The sequence below is a fragment of the Epinephelus fuscoguttatus genome, linkage group LG9, assembly GCF_011397635.1.
Source record: "Epinephelus fuscoguttatus linkage group LG9, E.fuscoguttatus.final_Chr_v1".
In the NCBI taxonomy this organism is placed as follows: Eukaryota; Metazoa; Chordata; class Actinopteri; order Perciformes; family Serranidae; genus Epinephelus; species Epinephelus fuscoguttatus.
Window position 1 is genome coordinate 7,225,727 of NC_064760.1, and position 14,740 is coordinate 7,240,466.

General features: G+C 42.0%; 1 protein-coding gene across 1 annotated transcript in view; it reads right to left on the minus strand.

Moving 5' to 3' along the window:
- The window catches only part of LOC125894177 (protocadherin Fat 4), a 149,428-nt gene that overhangs the window by 12,875 nt on the left and 121,813 nt on the right, over nt 1-14,740 (minus strand). The window contains exons 10-14 of the mRNA XM_049585417.1: nt 13,439-13,543; nt 11,282-11,589; nt 5,085-5,170; nt 3,001-3,180; nt 2,420-2,544 (exon numbers count right to left, since the gene is read on the minus strand). Coding sequence (XP_049441374.1) covers nt 2,420-2,544; nt 3,001-3,180; nt 5,085-5,170; nt 11,282-11,589; nt 13,439-13,543 — 804 coding nt within the window. The remainder of the gene's footprint in view (nt 1-2,419; nt 2,545-3,000; nt 3,181-5,084; nt 5,171-11,281; nt 11,590-13,438; nt 13,544-14,740) is intronic.

The window sequence follows — 14,740 nt, forward strand, 5'->3', positions numbered from 1 at the left end:
ATTAAGTTTTTCCCAAGACAATATCACGTCAGATAATGGCAGCTAATATAAAATCTACAGTGAGAAATGTAGGCATCACTTTTGATTCTCAGCTGAACTTTGCACCACATGTCATTAACCTCATTAATTCCTGCTACTTTTGCCTATGAAATATCATCAACATTAAATCAGAGGAGTCTTTTCCCGACCTAGAAAAGCTTGTTCATGCTTTTGAATTCTCGCGCCTCGACCACTGTAACACACTGCAGCAAGCATTTTTTGGTTTAAAAAACGTCTAATAGCCGTCTACATGAAGACCTGACGTCTAGGCTAAATCACAGCTGAATTTGGGCTGTCAGTGAAAATTTGGTAGACGTCTAACCATAGCCAAAGTGTAGACGTCATCAATTATACGGCTATGTAGAGACCATGTCCAAAAAATGGAGATAAACATATGTTAATTACTGTTGATTCTCTATGTGATTGAATATCATACCGCACGCCATCTGCAATGGCGAAAATTACATTTAATCAATTTCAAAATTAAATCGGCTAGATTTGGGTTACATGTAGCTAGACTAAATCGGAGCTAAATATAGCCAATACGATTAAATCACGACTATTGCTTGCTGGGTGTTGTCACAATTCAGTAAATCTTCAGTAGCTTGGCTTCAACTAGTGCAGAAATCGTAGGTCACATAGCACCCCAATTCTCACCTCCCTCCACTGGTCGCCAGTTCACTTCAGAATTGATTTTACGATTCAACAACATGAGCTCAACCTGGTTTAGCCCCCAGTTATATAGCTGAACTTCTGACTACCTTTGCTCCAAGTCGTGACCTGAGATCCTCAACCCTACCCTCACTAGTTGTCCCTAGATCGAGGCTGGAGACGAGGCTGTTGATGTTTTTCAAAGCAAACTCAAGACCTACCTTTTAAGCCTGGCTTCTTTATGTCTTTTTTTAATGTTGTATTTCTTATTTTTGTGTGTTCATCTATTTTTTAATCACTCTGTTTTTCTAGTTGACATATTCTTCTATTTTGTCACTTATTTATTTATTTCAATGTATTTATTTACTTATTTAAAATTGTTTTTATCCTGCATCTGGTGTTTCCCCACATTGTTTGTATGAAAAGTGCTATATAAATAAATTTGATTAATTAATTGATTGATAAAGGTAACCTGGCTTTTGCCATCAAGGCCCAGAGGCTCTGGAATTCTCTGCCTGAGGAGATTTGGCTGGCTAACACATGAAACATTTTTAAATCATTGCTTAAAACATATTTTTATAGGAAAGCTTTTCCTTTTAATGCCTGATTTGTACTTTTGTGTTTTGTATTCATTTTAGTTATTAACATTCTTTAAATATTGTATTTTTATTCTTGTCTTATTTTCATGTGAAGCCCTCTGTAACAGTCGCCCTCACTCTGTTTTGAGACGTTTTGCACATTTGCTCAACCTCCAGCCTGTTTTCAGAGCAACAGCGAGTCTCTTTTAGGCTCGACAGGCTCCCTGAATGTTGTAGCTCGCAGTATATTTGGACGTTTTGCTGTGCACCATCACCAGGAGTTTGCTCACTTGCTGTACTGTATGTACGGGAGAGGTGTGAGACAGACGTTGATGGTGCAAATCCATCTTTTTGACTGTGCGGACTAACTCATATTCAACCCACCAGCCCTGCAAGAAGTCACTACACTCACCAAGCTTCCATAACGTGCTATTTTCCGGGAATGCAGGGATAAACTTCTGACTGATGGGTAAAATTTATGGCAACCACAAGACTAAATTCAAGATGACTGGCAGCGTCTAAGTCACCAGCGGCTCAAAATCTGGGCATTCCTCATAAACCTCATTGCTTCCTTCTGTGAGGAGGATGTTCCTGCTCGTCTTTAATGGCATCGTGTTTATTTTTTTCTCTCCTGAAGATGAAACACATGACTGAGAGAGTACGCTCCATTTGTATTAGGAGAAATGTTCTGTAATCCTGCTTCGTGCCACAAAGCAAACCAGCAGATTTCCCACAAGATCAAACTCAATGGCAAACAGAAGAGAACAAAATTAAACGTTCGTGTTCCCAGACTTCTCAAGCGATGATTGATTTGGTTTGCTTGTTTGTTCCCAGCAACTATATGAAAGTCTCCCAGTGAATGTGGTGATGATTATTGGTTAACATAATGTAGCACCTTACACAGTAGCGACAAGTTTCTGGTAGTTATTGTGAGCCTCAAAGGTTTGTTTTAGTTCTCTGATGTCGAGTATTTATATAATGAAACACAACTGCTTTGAAATAAAGCGCTGAATGCAGTGATGTGGCCTATATTAAGCTACATGGTGCAGCTCGATGACTCATGAGGGAAGAATCATAAATAATCATGATAGAATATTCCTTAGTAAGTGCAGCCTCAGCAATAAAGACACACTTCAAAGGCGCAGACTTACATTTCTCACAGAATTTGCCAGTGAAGCCGTCCACGCATTGGCACTGCTGCCAAGACCAGTGGTCCAAACAGGTGCCCCCGTGTCTGCAGGGGCTGGTGGTGCAGGCTCCTTCCAGTCTCGGACATCTACAGAAACAGCGACAAATACATCGTCAGTTTGACAAGTCAGCCGCACAGTCTGTAGCCGGGGGGTCCGCAGGAAAAGAAAGGGGCGGGGGGGCAGATGAGCTGTGATTTCTCTCCCCGTGCTGCAATACAAAAACCCATAAAGAACCCCGGGAGGATTAGCATATTAAAAGATCTGTTCTCGCCTCACTATTCACCAGCAGGACAGAAAACACAAAAAAATCTCCGGAATTCTGCAATTGGTTTCCCTCGTCAAAAATCTGCCATTTGTATTAAAAAAAAACCATCTTTTTAAAAACTCTCGAGAGGGTTTGGGAGTGTGAACAGATGTCCCACAGCGAGAGTCGAGGAGGTTAGAGGAGATGGACAGATGGGAAGAAGAGGGAGATGATGGAGCGAGGGTGAAAGCGGGAGCAGCAGCAGGAGGAGCGGGGGCGGGGTTGGTGGTACGCGGACCTGTCAAGGATGCCACGCGATGCCAGCGCCTGACTGGGCTCCAGCGGGCGGCCGTTGACGGCGAACTCCATGATGCAGCCGACAAAGTCGTGGGTGGCGACCTGACCGCGCCGATGAAGGACGGGTTCTATTGACCTGACGCCTCCAACCGAGAGCCTGTTGGGCTGCACGTCCAGGATCCTACACACACACATGAACAGAAGCACACAAAGACTTAAATGCACGCGGACACAAAAGTACATATGCATGGAAAGCTTACAAATGCATTCAAGTATGCACACACACACACACACACACACACACACACACACACTGCGGGTCAGCGAGTTCCACAACAACATGTTCCTCAGACCCTTACAAAATAAACCTTCTGCAGACCTCTGTGGCCCTTCTTCATCTGCCAAATCAATCACTCTCTCTCTTTCACACACACACACACACACACACACACACACACACACACACACACACACAGAGCTGTGTAAAGGCAGTGATGGCGCAGTAATTTCATGAAGGTTTACATCACAAACTGCACATTTACAACAGATGACTTCATTATGACTTTGACTCATTTTTGTTTCATCATCACACAAAAATGTACGAGAACTGGATTTTACTTGTGAGCGATTCACTTTTATCCACAGACTTTAACAGATAGACAGGGATAATAGAAAGGAACGAAAAGGAAAAACATGAAAATAAAAGCTTTTACTCTCCACAGAGCTGCGACAGATTAGGTATAGAACAGGAAAAATGAAAGAAACAAGGGAGAGCTTGTACGGACATTTTAGGTTTTTAAATTTGGGATGTGTCTTATATCTGTTCTTGTTTTAACTGATACAGTGCTTTTAACTATACGTCTAAACCTCAGCATCTTTATCACCCTGTATCTCTACCTTTTGCGATCATATATTGCTGTTGTTGTTTGTTGTTTTGTATGATTTAATTTCTGTTTTAATTGATATGCATGATGGTTCTTTGTTTCCTCATTGGTTGTTTTTAAATGTCTCACATAAAGGTTTGAACACACATTTTCAGCTCAGCTTCAGGAGCAGAATTAATCTCTTTGACAGAGCCAAAGTCAACACACATATGGTTAGGATGAACATATCTGACAAAGAAACCTACAGGGCCGCCCCCTGAAAGTTAAAGATCCAAATCATCACTCAGACACCACTCAGTCGCCTGATATTCTTCAAGAAGAGCAGACTTTTTTTCCCAGTCAGTGCGCAGTGTACTGGCTATGGTCCCCAGATGTAGCTTCAGAGTGGGTGATCCTCACTTTCAGGCAGCTGCAGACGCAGGGTACATCTGAGTGAGACGAAGGCCGCTGCCCGGAGGAGAGGCTTTGCCTGCTCAGGCTCTTTTTTTATATCTACTATCAATTAAAAATGATACACACTTCCAATCCATCTTTAGTGTAGTTAGCATGCATTAGCTCAGAGGGCTAAGGGGCCGTACACATGCCGCGTTTTTTGCGCCCTCAGATTCTTTGTTTTTAATGTGGACACATGGCAGGTGTGCTCAAATGCCAGAGCATTGCCATCACGGCCTGCACACGTTTCCGAGCGCCTATTTTTCAGGGTGTGAGGGCTGCGCTCTCAGATAAACAGAGGTCAGGTTGTGGAGCTTACTGGTCTTATAGAAGTGGAGGAGTGGGTGCAGTGTTGCATGTTGTGGTGCTGGTTGAGGAGTGGGTCTTGAAAATCAGACTCATGCAGGGTCATTTCTTTGTTTTAAGGAGTCGAAAGAAAAAAAAAAAGGTTGGAAACTTAAGATGCATTTAAATTGTTGTTGATTCAGAGTGCAGATATTGGTCTCCTGTTACCATACAGAGTGAAGTGAAACAACAACTGGAGAGATTTCAGTAAATACGTTCACACCAGGTGCAGAAACACTGTTGATTCTTTCCATTACAGACCTGGAAAATTTCATTATGCATCGAGTTTTCCGAGCCTTGGACCTAAAACTGTCAACACTATTTTAATGTATACAGTTGGGTCATAGAGGCAGAACATCTGTGTACTGTACGTGTGTGTGTGTGTGTGTGTGTGTGTGTGTGTGTGTGTGTGTGATTTTCTTACCAGTCAGTGTGCACTGCCACATTGCTCACAGCACAGTAGCCAGGTTCCTGGTCATCACCACACAGGTCCACAGTCAGGGACGCAGCCTGCAGCGTGACAGAAACACATGTCATGTGTGATTGTCTGTAAGATGAACAGCTGTTCAGTCGCCTCATTTCAGACGCCATTTTTTATTAGCCCAGCTCTGGTAGACTGTGGTCGACATCGCTGGTCGCAGTCACTCTTTCTCTGTCTGTATTATAATCAGTGTCATGTGTGAGTGAGTGTGTCACCAGCACTGGTTCAGCACAAACACTGTCACAGTGAACTGCTCTCTTCCAGATGTTGCTCAGATAACTTGAGTGTTAGTCAGAGTCAGTGGGCGGAGCCAGATATGAAAAAGTAGGCTCATGGTGGAGTTGATGGAGAGACAAATTTTGATTAATACAAGTATGTAATCATTTTATTTTGGGTCTTTTGTGAATGTGTTTAATCCTGGAGTCACGACAACTGCACGGAAATGTGTTTCACTGACAGTTTGAAGAGATCCAAACACACATTATTTTGATTTTGTCTGATAAAAGTCAATATTTTAATGAATTATCCAGAGCATACATGCATGCTCATTACTAAAAACAAAGATTAACAAACAGTGCTGGTACAGGAGGCGGATTCTGTCACTGGTGGACTGAGCCACATGAGCTGTTTCCTCATGTGGAAACTGTAGTTTTTTTCTCGTGAATTTACAGCTTTTATCTCAGAAAATGTAGACTTTTTTACCCTTAAAATGATTTTTTTTCTCGTATTTTACCATTTAAATCTTACAGAATATTCTAGTTTTTTTTCCTTATAAACTTGTGAATTTTTTCTCATATTTTACCACTTCAACATAAGTGAATATTCAAATATTTATTTCTGAAAAAAAAAATAATAATAATAATTCAGGGAGCATTAAAACATTTTTGATGGTAAACTTGTGGGTTTTTCCCTGTAAATGTTCTCGTATTTTACCACACAACTTAAAATTTTTTCTTGTATTTTACAACATAAATCTCAAAGAATGTTCTAGTTTTTTCTTGTAAATTGTGTTTTTTCTTTTCATATTTTAGCACTTTAACCTTAAAGATTTTTCGAGTTTTTTTTTTTTTTTTCATACAAACTTGTAAGGTTTTTTCTCATAAATTAATCCCTTTAAACTCAGAAAATATCCAAGTTTTTTTCTTGTAAATTTATGATTTCAATCTTGGAAATTCTGAGTTGTTTCTTGGATAATTACCCCCTCCACCGACTATGTATTTTTTTTTTCATTTACTTACAATGGCCCTAACACCTTGCCATAGAGTGGTGTTAATCTGCAAAAGTATCTTGTCATATTCCTTTAAGGCTTGTGAAAGGATCAGTGACGATGACAATGCATGCGTTCAGCCACATTCTGTGAGAATGACAGTGACAGAATGTGACTGTGTGTTTTACACCACATTTGCATGTTAATGCTTATTTTTGAGGTTTCGAAAACAAAGGAAGACGAGACTTAAAAATCCTCAAAAGCAACATGATTCCCTGCCGACATATATTTTGTTGTGTGCACATCTTCATGACTGAAAACCCACGATAGTGTGCCAGACTAAATATCTTCTCATGCACTGCAGCATGACTTTCACTCCAGGGTTCTGGTTCAACCCATTGAGGGTTCCTTCAACCGCTGCAGTTATTCTCCCTGAGTATTTGTGTAACTAACTCTTGTTGTTAGTGCGAGCTCTGCCCACCAAATGGTATGCAGGCCAATTATTCCTCATCAATTCATCACAGTGGTCGATGGGTGAGTGGCATAAAAAAAAATGCCATACGTTACAGCAAAACAGTTCCTATTTCCCGTTAATGGCACTAAAGCTTTTGTCCAGATGTGGCTTATTCTCTTGCTCTCTGTGTGCTCTGACAGGGAACGACCCTACGAGGAAGAAAAGAAATGGGCTGGTGAGGAAAACGTCCGGAAAAGTGTGTGAAAGTGTTGAAAAACCAGGGCAATCACGCTCCACCTCTCCTGGATTTAAAGTAAACACAGACCACACCGGCCCGGACCTCTGACACAAATCATCCAGGAGAGCACGACCCCACCAAGCACACACACACAACTCTTGATTCACACTTGAGTCACACTTGAGTCAGACCCATGGCCACGTACACAGAAACAGGCCGGAGTAAAATACACACGGTGACAACAGTGAGGAGAAACAACAGGACTCATTTGTCTCAAATGCATTCGTGACTCTGCGAAGCTCCATAAAGAACCACATGAACATTTTATTAATGTCTGTTCCTGTGATCAAAGGCCGAACAGCCATGACTTAAATACTCTGCACTCACTGTCAAGTGCCTCACACTGTGGCGGGGAAAATATGTATCTTAAGAACCCCCTTGGAAATTAATACCGAATGTAACACAAAAAGATGAGGAGCGTGTTTTTGTGTTTGGCTAACACTGAAGGAAATGTGAAGAAAGCTCCACTGGAGATCATTGTTTTCCCCATGACTAACATAATGGAGGGACCATGGCATCGCTCTCTGTTGTGGTGCAGGCACTGAGTTACTGTTTCTCTGCTCGTTTCTAAGACAAAAAAGTCCAGCTAATCAAAAGCTTGATGATTAGCTGCTGGTGCTAATCAGCTGCAGCGAGTCCTAATCTGTCAAACTGTATTTGCAGACCTCGTACATAAAACGCTTTTTGTTTGTTCCTACTCAAAAACCCTGATTTAAAATAAACTAGCCGAGCTCTTGCTTGGATGTTCTCAGCTGTGATCATTTACAGACAGTTATTGTCACGATTGTTATTACTGTCACACTAACTGTTATTAACGTGTCATTTCACCCAAATTACTTTTATTTTCCTCCTGCTCTTCCCTGTGGTATCTGACCATACAGAAAGTTTTGTTTCTTATCCGCACAGATTTTGAGACTGCTGCCGCCACCTCAACACAATGTGGTATTCAAACTTGTTGTGCTTGAAGCATCGAAAAATTACATCCAATTTTCTAATTTTCTCTGTTGTCCCTGGCTGCAACATTCCCTCAACTGCGTCCCATTTAGTCACCGAACATTCTGCTTTGGCTAAAAGTTTTTTGGCATCTAGCTCATCCCAAACCAACTCTTCCTTACTGGTGACTTTGGGAATATTTTCTGATTTCTTTCAGGTCCCCGAAGGCTCAGCTCGCACCACATGACTCTATGTTATTCACACTACATGACTTAACTTACAGAAACATTGCGTGCTATAGACAGTCTTCTACCTCCTGTTCCCCTCTGTCTGTCTGGGGAGTGCTGCTCTCTGTCACTCAACCTGTGTCTTGTGCTCTCATTGTGTCTCATTCACTAAAATCTGCACATTCACCAGCCACTTTATTAGGTACACCTGTTCAACTGCTTATAATGCAAATAGCTAATCAGCTAATCACGTGGCAGCAACTCAATGCATTGAGTCATGTAGACATGATGAAGACAACCTGCTGATCTACTGGGATTTTCAGCACAGCCATCTCTAGGGTTTACAGAGGATGGTCCCAAAAAGAGAAAATATCCAGTGAGCCAAAATGCCTTGTTGATGCCAGAGGTCAGAGGAGAATGGCCAGACTGGTTCAAGATGATAGAAAGGCAACAGGAAGTCAAATAAGCACTGGTTCCAACCAAGGTGTGCAGAAGAGCATCTCTGAAGCAACAACACCTTGTCCAACCTTGAAGCAGATGGGCTACAGCAGCAGAAGACCACACCAGGTGCCACTCCTGTCAGCTAACAACAGGAAACTGAGGCTACAGTTCACACGGGTTTTCTCACCAAAACTGGACAATAGAAGATTGGAAAAACCACATTCAGATGGAAGCATGGATCCATCCTGCCTTGTATCAACGCTTCAGGCTGCTGCTGCTGCTGCTGCTGCTGGTGTAATGGTGGTGCTCAGGTCATCTCAAACTGGTTTACTGAGCATGACAATGAGTTCACTGTACTCCAACGGCCTCCACAGTCACCAGATCTCAGTCCAATAGAGCACCTTTGGGATGTGGTGTAACGGGAGATTCTCATCATGGATGTGCAGCCGACAAATCTGCAGCAACTGTGTGATGTCATCATGTCAATATGGACCAACATCTCTGAGGAATGTTTCCAGCACCTTGTTGAATCTATGACACCAAGAATTAAAAAGGGGGTCCAACCTGGTACTAGCAAGGTGTACCTAATAAAGTGGTCAATGAGTGCATTAAGGAGGAAACACGCCCCGGCCAGCTATTTCCCTCTGAGACGTCCCTGTCATCAGGAAACCAATGACAGACAGGACCTGAACCTGAGAGGGTACTGGGTGAGAGCGCTGTGTGTGATGACTTAGATGCCATTCCAGGGAACTGCATAGCTGCAGCAACATTTATCTTGGCAGTCGGAAACTGCTGATAAGCCATTCATCACTCTCTTCAAACATGTTACATCAGTCTCTTATGATGCGCTCTCTCCTGAGGGCACGAGCCACAATATCTAACACCATATAACATAACACCTGCTAAGAGGTAAATCACAATCTATTATTTACCCTGCGTAAGCTACCTATTAACAGGCTACATATTCACAAAATGGCGAGCTGCCTGTCTACCACTGCCTCTATCAGCTATTGTGTGAGGTAAAGCGATGAACATATTTCCCAAAATGGTGTACATAAAAGTACAGAGAGAGAACATAAAATAAAATAAGCACAGCAGAAATGTGAGACAGGTCGGACCACCGTGTTAAACCATGTTTAAATGTTAAAGTTGGGGCTGAAAATGAGCTCTACAATTCAAAACAGTTGCCAGTTTTTCACCCGGAAGTGACTGTTGCTGCAAAACGTCACAGTGATTCGGTCTTCTTCCAGTGAAGACGCCGTAATAAACCCACTGTGCACCACCTGCCCAGCACCAAACATCAGACACACAGTTAGTGACAAGCTCATGAACATATTGAAGCATTCAGAGGAGAAGGAGCCAGGTATTTCCCTCTAGAGTCGGTGTGTAAATTTGCAACTGTTTGCTAACACATTCAGCATATAAACGTCTGTAAGGTGATAATAAATCAATGTTGTGTTAACAGTTTGTTGCGCTGCTCCCAAGCCCATCGGCAAAAAGCTTTAAATCAATGAATGCTGGTTTATATAGCAAAACTGAAACGTGATAATATTACATATTCTGATAGATAACTGCTGCACTGGTCCGACCTAACATGAGCTCCTGTTATACTGTGTGTATTTCATTATATTTGACAATTAAGAGATTTGTATGATGATTAAAATCCAAACTGTAACAGTATCTGTGAACTCTCTGCTCCCTCTGATTACCCGGAGCCTTCATGGTGAAGCAGTGCGTGACCGTGTCCGAGGTTTCTGTCCGCTTTTGACTTTGGCTCAGAGCTCAGGAGGCAGGAGCCGAGAACAGACCTCAAGCCTGACCACCGAAATGACCCACAGCACCTTTCGCAAACACAGTGATCAGGCTCACGTTACACCGCCTGAGGGAGTTGGCACTGGAGGCATGACACGCATTTCTGCCTCATTCTTCAAGAGCCCTTACATGACCACCTCTGCACAATATTCACAGGGCACTACACACAGACAGAATCACAGTGTGCGCTGTATTCCTTTCCATCCCGTCACTCTGCACCATCTCAAAACTGACAATTTAACGATTTTACCAGCTTCCTATGAAACTCTCAGTGCACGGTGGGAAATGACAGATTAGAAGTCCAGCAGGAGAGCTACATTATAGAAGCTTTGACAGAGCCTGGTTGGATTTTTTTCCCCCTCTCTTTCCTTGCCACTGCATTGCTGGCAGGGAGAAGCCTCTCATTCAGAGCACAGGAGACAGAGTTTCAGCCTTCAGGGCCATTTTGGATCCTCGTATTGTAAATCACAACGAGCAATAAAATATAATTACAAACCATGAAAACCATAAGCTGAGCTACCCGTGGTTTGGGGGGAGTTTAATTATCATCTGATGGTGCAAAAAGGAATATAAGGCCAAATTTGGATGCAGGTTTCAGCTATAAAAGCGCAGGACATAAATGCTATTGATAGTGCAGCACACGTTGGAAGTCGATGTGGCATTTCTCCGATTTTCCGCAGCGTCCTAAATGAAAAGTCTTTCAAGAATGCATGATGAAAAGCGTTTAAAATGTGAGCTAATTCCCACCATAAAAACAGACGCTCTTACCATCCCTGCTCTCCTGGCGATGACTGTGTGGAACTGCCCGTCCGAAACTTTTATCATGGTCATCAGTTTATAAGTTCCACTTCCCAAGTTGAAGGAGAAACGCATCCGTCCCTCGAAGATCTCCAGAGCCAGGAACTCCGCCTTGTCTCCGGTCTGGTTGTCATGGTTGTACATAAGCAGCGCGTTGCTCTTCAGGGTAGCAAACTTGATATAAATGTAGTTATTGTTGGGATCCAGAGACGGAAACTCCATGTAGGAGAGCTCCTCAAAGCCATAGCTGTTAAGTTCACAGTGTTTGCCGAAAACCCCTGAGGACAGAAAGAGACCAAAAGTGGAATCAGAGAAGCCAATGAATGATTCACGGTGCTGCTGTGATAAAAATATCCACAGATGAAACAGAATCTTTATCAAGCTGTATATTTAGTAGTGACAAAGCAGATTTAACTGCTGTCCGATCATAATCTTGCATCTTTGAAAACTTACAAACTTCTTCTTTCCTCAAATTGGAGGCTACGTTCACATTACAGATCTGATCTTTACACCTGTTCACATTCATGTTTGCGGTGACCCATATCCGACATCAGTGTGAACAGATCTCTGCCTTGACCAATTTTGATGTCACATTTGCGAGACAGGCATTTCAGGCGAAGAAAGCGTTCATCTGCCGAATGTTTTCTTGTGGAGTTCGGATGACAATTCCTCCCATATTGAGGAAGAGATCCGAAGGGCCGCATTTTGTTAAAGAAGTATCTCACTGCAGAAAACTGGGCTGTCTATGCAGTAAACTGACACAAACACTTTGATGCTATATGATCAGAACAAAACAGAGAAACTGACTGTGGCATTTGCTTTTGCTTTTGAGGTTGAAAAACTACAACTACCAGAATTCGCCGCGCCACACCGGACCAGTTAGTGCTCCTACTGGTGGGTGTTGAATGCAAGCTTGTCTGTTTTGATGCAGGAAACAATATGGAGGCCGGCTAGTAACAAACCATCTGTATTAAACGGTAAGTTAAAATATGTTTCTGAAAATATTTTAGGCAACACAGTGAAAGAATCTTGATTTATATTTGATCAGCACCATTTAGTTTAACTGTTTGATGTTAGCAAACATCTCATCTGGCAGATTCGAGCTGGGGGATGTGGGTGCTGGTTTTACCTTAGTTTATCTTACTTAATTTTCACATACTGCCCACATACAGAGCTGGTTGAAAATCTAAGAAGTATCTTAGTTTGGGAAGTGTGTAGTGTACTTTCCGTGAAATGGAACTTTGGAGCAGTGGCCGTTTGTTTTCTGATTAGAGGGCTGTCGCACTATGGGCTTTCGGTCCACTAGCTTTGATACCAGCTATTGCTGAAAGTTCTGGGGAGAAAGGTGATGGGGTGGGAGGAGTCAGGAGTGGCGGACGGTTTCATGGAAGACCAGTTCCTCCAAAACCTTAGTTACATCCAAGGCTACATTCCAATATCGCTGTCGCCACCTCACGACAACCCAGCTGGACGGCAACATTGTTAGACGTTGATATTTAATTGAGTTTAAGTTGTGACGTCAGGTAATTTAAATTCAACGTCAGGACGTCTAATGCAAACCTCAACTTGACGTAGAATACTGACAACAGACGATGTTGATATTTTGTTGGTTTGAAGTTGTATTGGTTAGTTTCCAAAATCCAACATCGTCCAAACATCTCATGGTCAGTGGTATGGCTGCGGTTGTGTATCCTGAGTAATCTGCGTCTGTGCCGTGAAGCATGACATCGGAAAAAACATGGATGTACGGGAAAAACACACATATATTCCAACAGGACGCATGGCTGGTGATCAGATATGTATCGGATTTAGGATCGCATACAAGTGACCGCGGTCTGATTGGAAAAAATCAGATTTTTTCATCCACACTACTCACAAATCAGATCTGTGTCAAAATAAATAAATAAAAAAAATTCAGGTCATATTTGCTTGCAATGTGAACATAGCCTCACTGATGACAGTCGCAGTACAAATCATGAAATATGGAGACAAAATGAAGTGAACGTCCACTTTTGATTAATTAATCATGACTTTCTTTTCTTAAGGGAGGCTGCACGTCTCAAACATCTTGCTTTTCAATTTGCCAGGACTCGATAACAGCCTGAAAAGTTTCCTACTATTACTTACCAAATGGACAATGACAGTAATATCCATCCACTCGGTTCTGACAGGACCCGCCATTAAAACAAGGGTTACACTCACAATGATTGATGATGGAATCACACGTTTTGCCTGGGTTCACAGAACAACACAAATTAAAATGGATGGGGTGGCAGACAACACAGGAAAACCCCGAGGGGAACACAGTTCACTTTCCCCACAGGCCAAGTCATGCAGGCCTTTCATCACCTCGCAGCTGCAAAAAAGAAAAACCTGCTCTCCAACAAATCATTTAAAGTTGTAGCAAGTCTTAAAATCAGATTTTTGTTGAAACAACCATAAAATATATAATAGGAAGATGTAATTTCATCTGTTTCAGTGCAGTTTCACTTATTCTAAAATTTTTCTTGACACAAGTGATGCTATTTTGGAATAGAAATCACTTGTCCACGATGACATCATTTGATCCAAGACATCTTGAAACTTTCATAGGAAAAAAAGAAATGATCTCACTCAATTGGCAGATTCCTCTCACTAAGAATAATCAGATTTTCAAACTCGTTGCAGGATCAAATTACGATTGGATGAGGCTGTTCTTTCTTTTTTGCAGTGCAGAAAGACAAAACAGTTGCAATGTCAAATATATAAAGAAACATTTAAATGAGTTGAAAGTTTTACCGTCATGATAAGAAATGTGAAACTGATAATAAAAATAATGGACCGGGGTGAGACGATAAGTGATCCAGGCATGGCACAATACAAAAGACTGACAATGAACTTGTGCAAATATATTTCAGACTGTAAATCCTGAGACAAGTTGCTTAATGGAGATTGATTCTGCTGCCAAAAACCAGGCGGGGAAAACAGGAAGTTGAGAGTTCGCAGTGAGGGCATGCAAACTACTGTAAGTCAATAGGTGTGTTTCTTCACCGGGGTCATTTATCTTGATGAAACCTTAAAGATTTGTGCTCATTTTTTATCGTCATAATAAAAAGGGACAGTAATGACTTGACTTGAGGCAAATGGCCTGCCACGGCCCACTTTGAAAATGTCTTTCAGATGCTGCAGTCAGCGGCTGGACAGCATTGCAGGACTCAAATGACTGTTCTAAGTAATTCCACTTAAAATCCACTCCCCTTTTATCAAGGGCAATAATGCAGCGTATTCATTACACTTCCAAACATAAAGGCCCGATTGGATCTTTTATAAAGCCGCTCATTTGTCATACAACTTAAAAACAGAGCCAAATGAGAAATCCTTGATTAAGAAATCCTTGAGTTGGATTAGAAGTGTATCTGTGTGTGGTCATCGCTGCATGAAAGCACATAA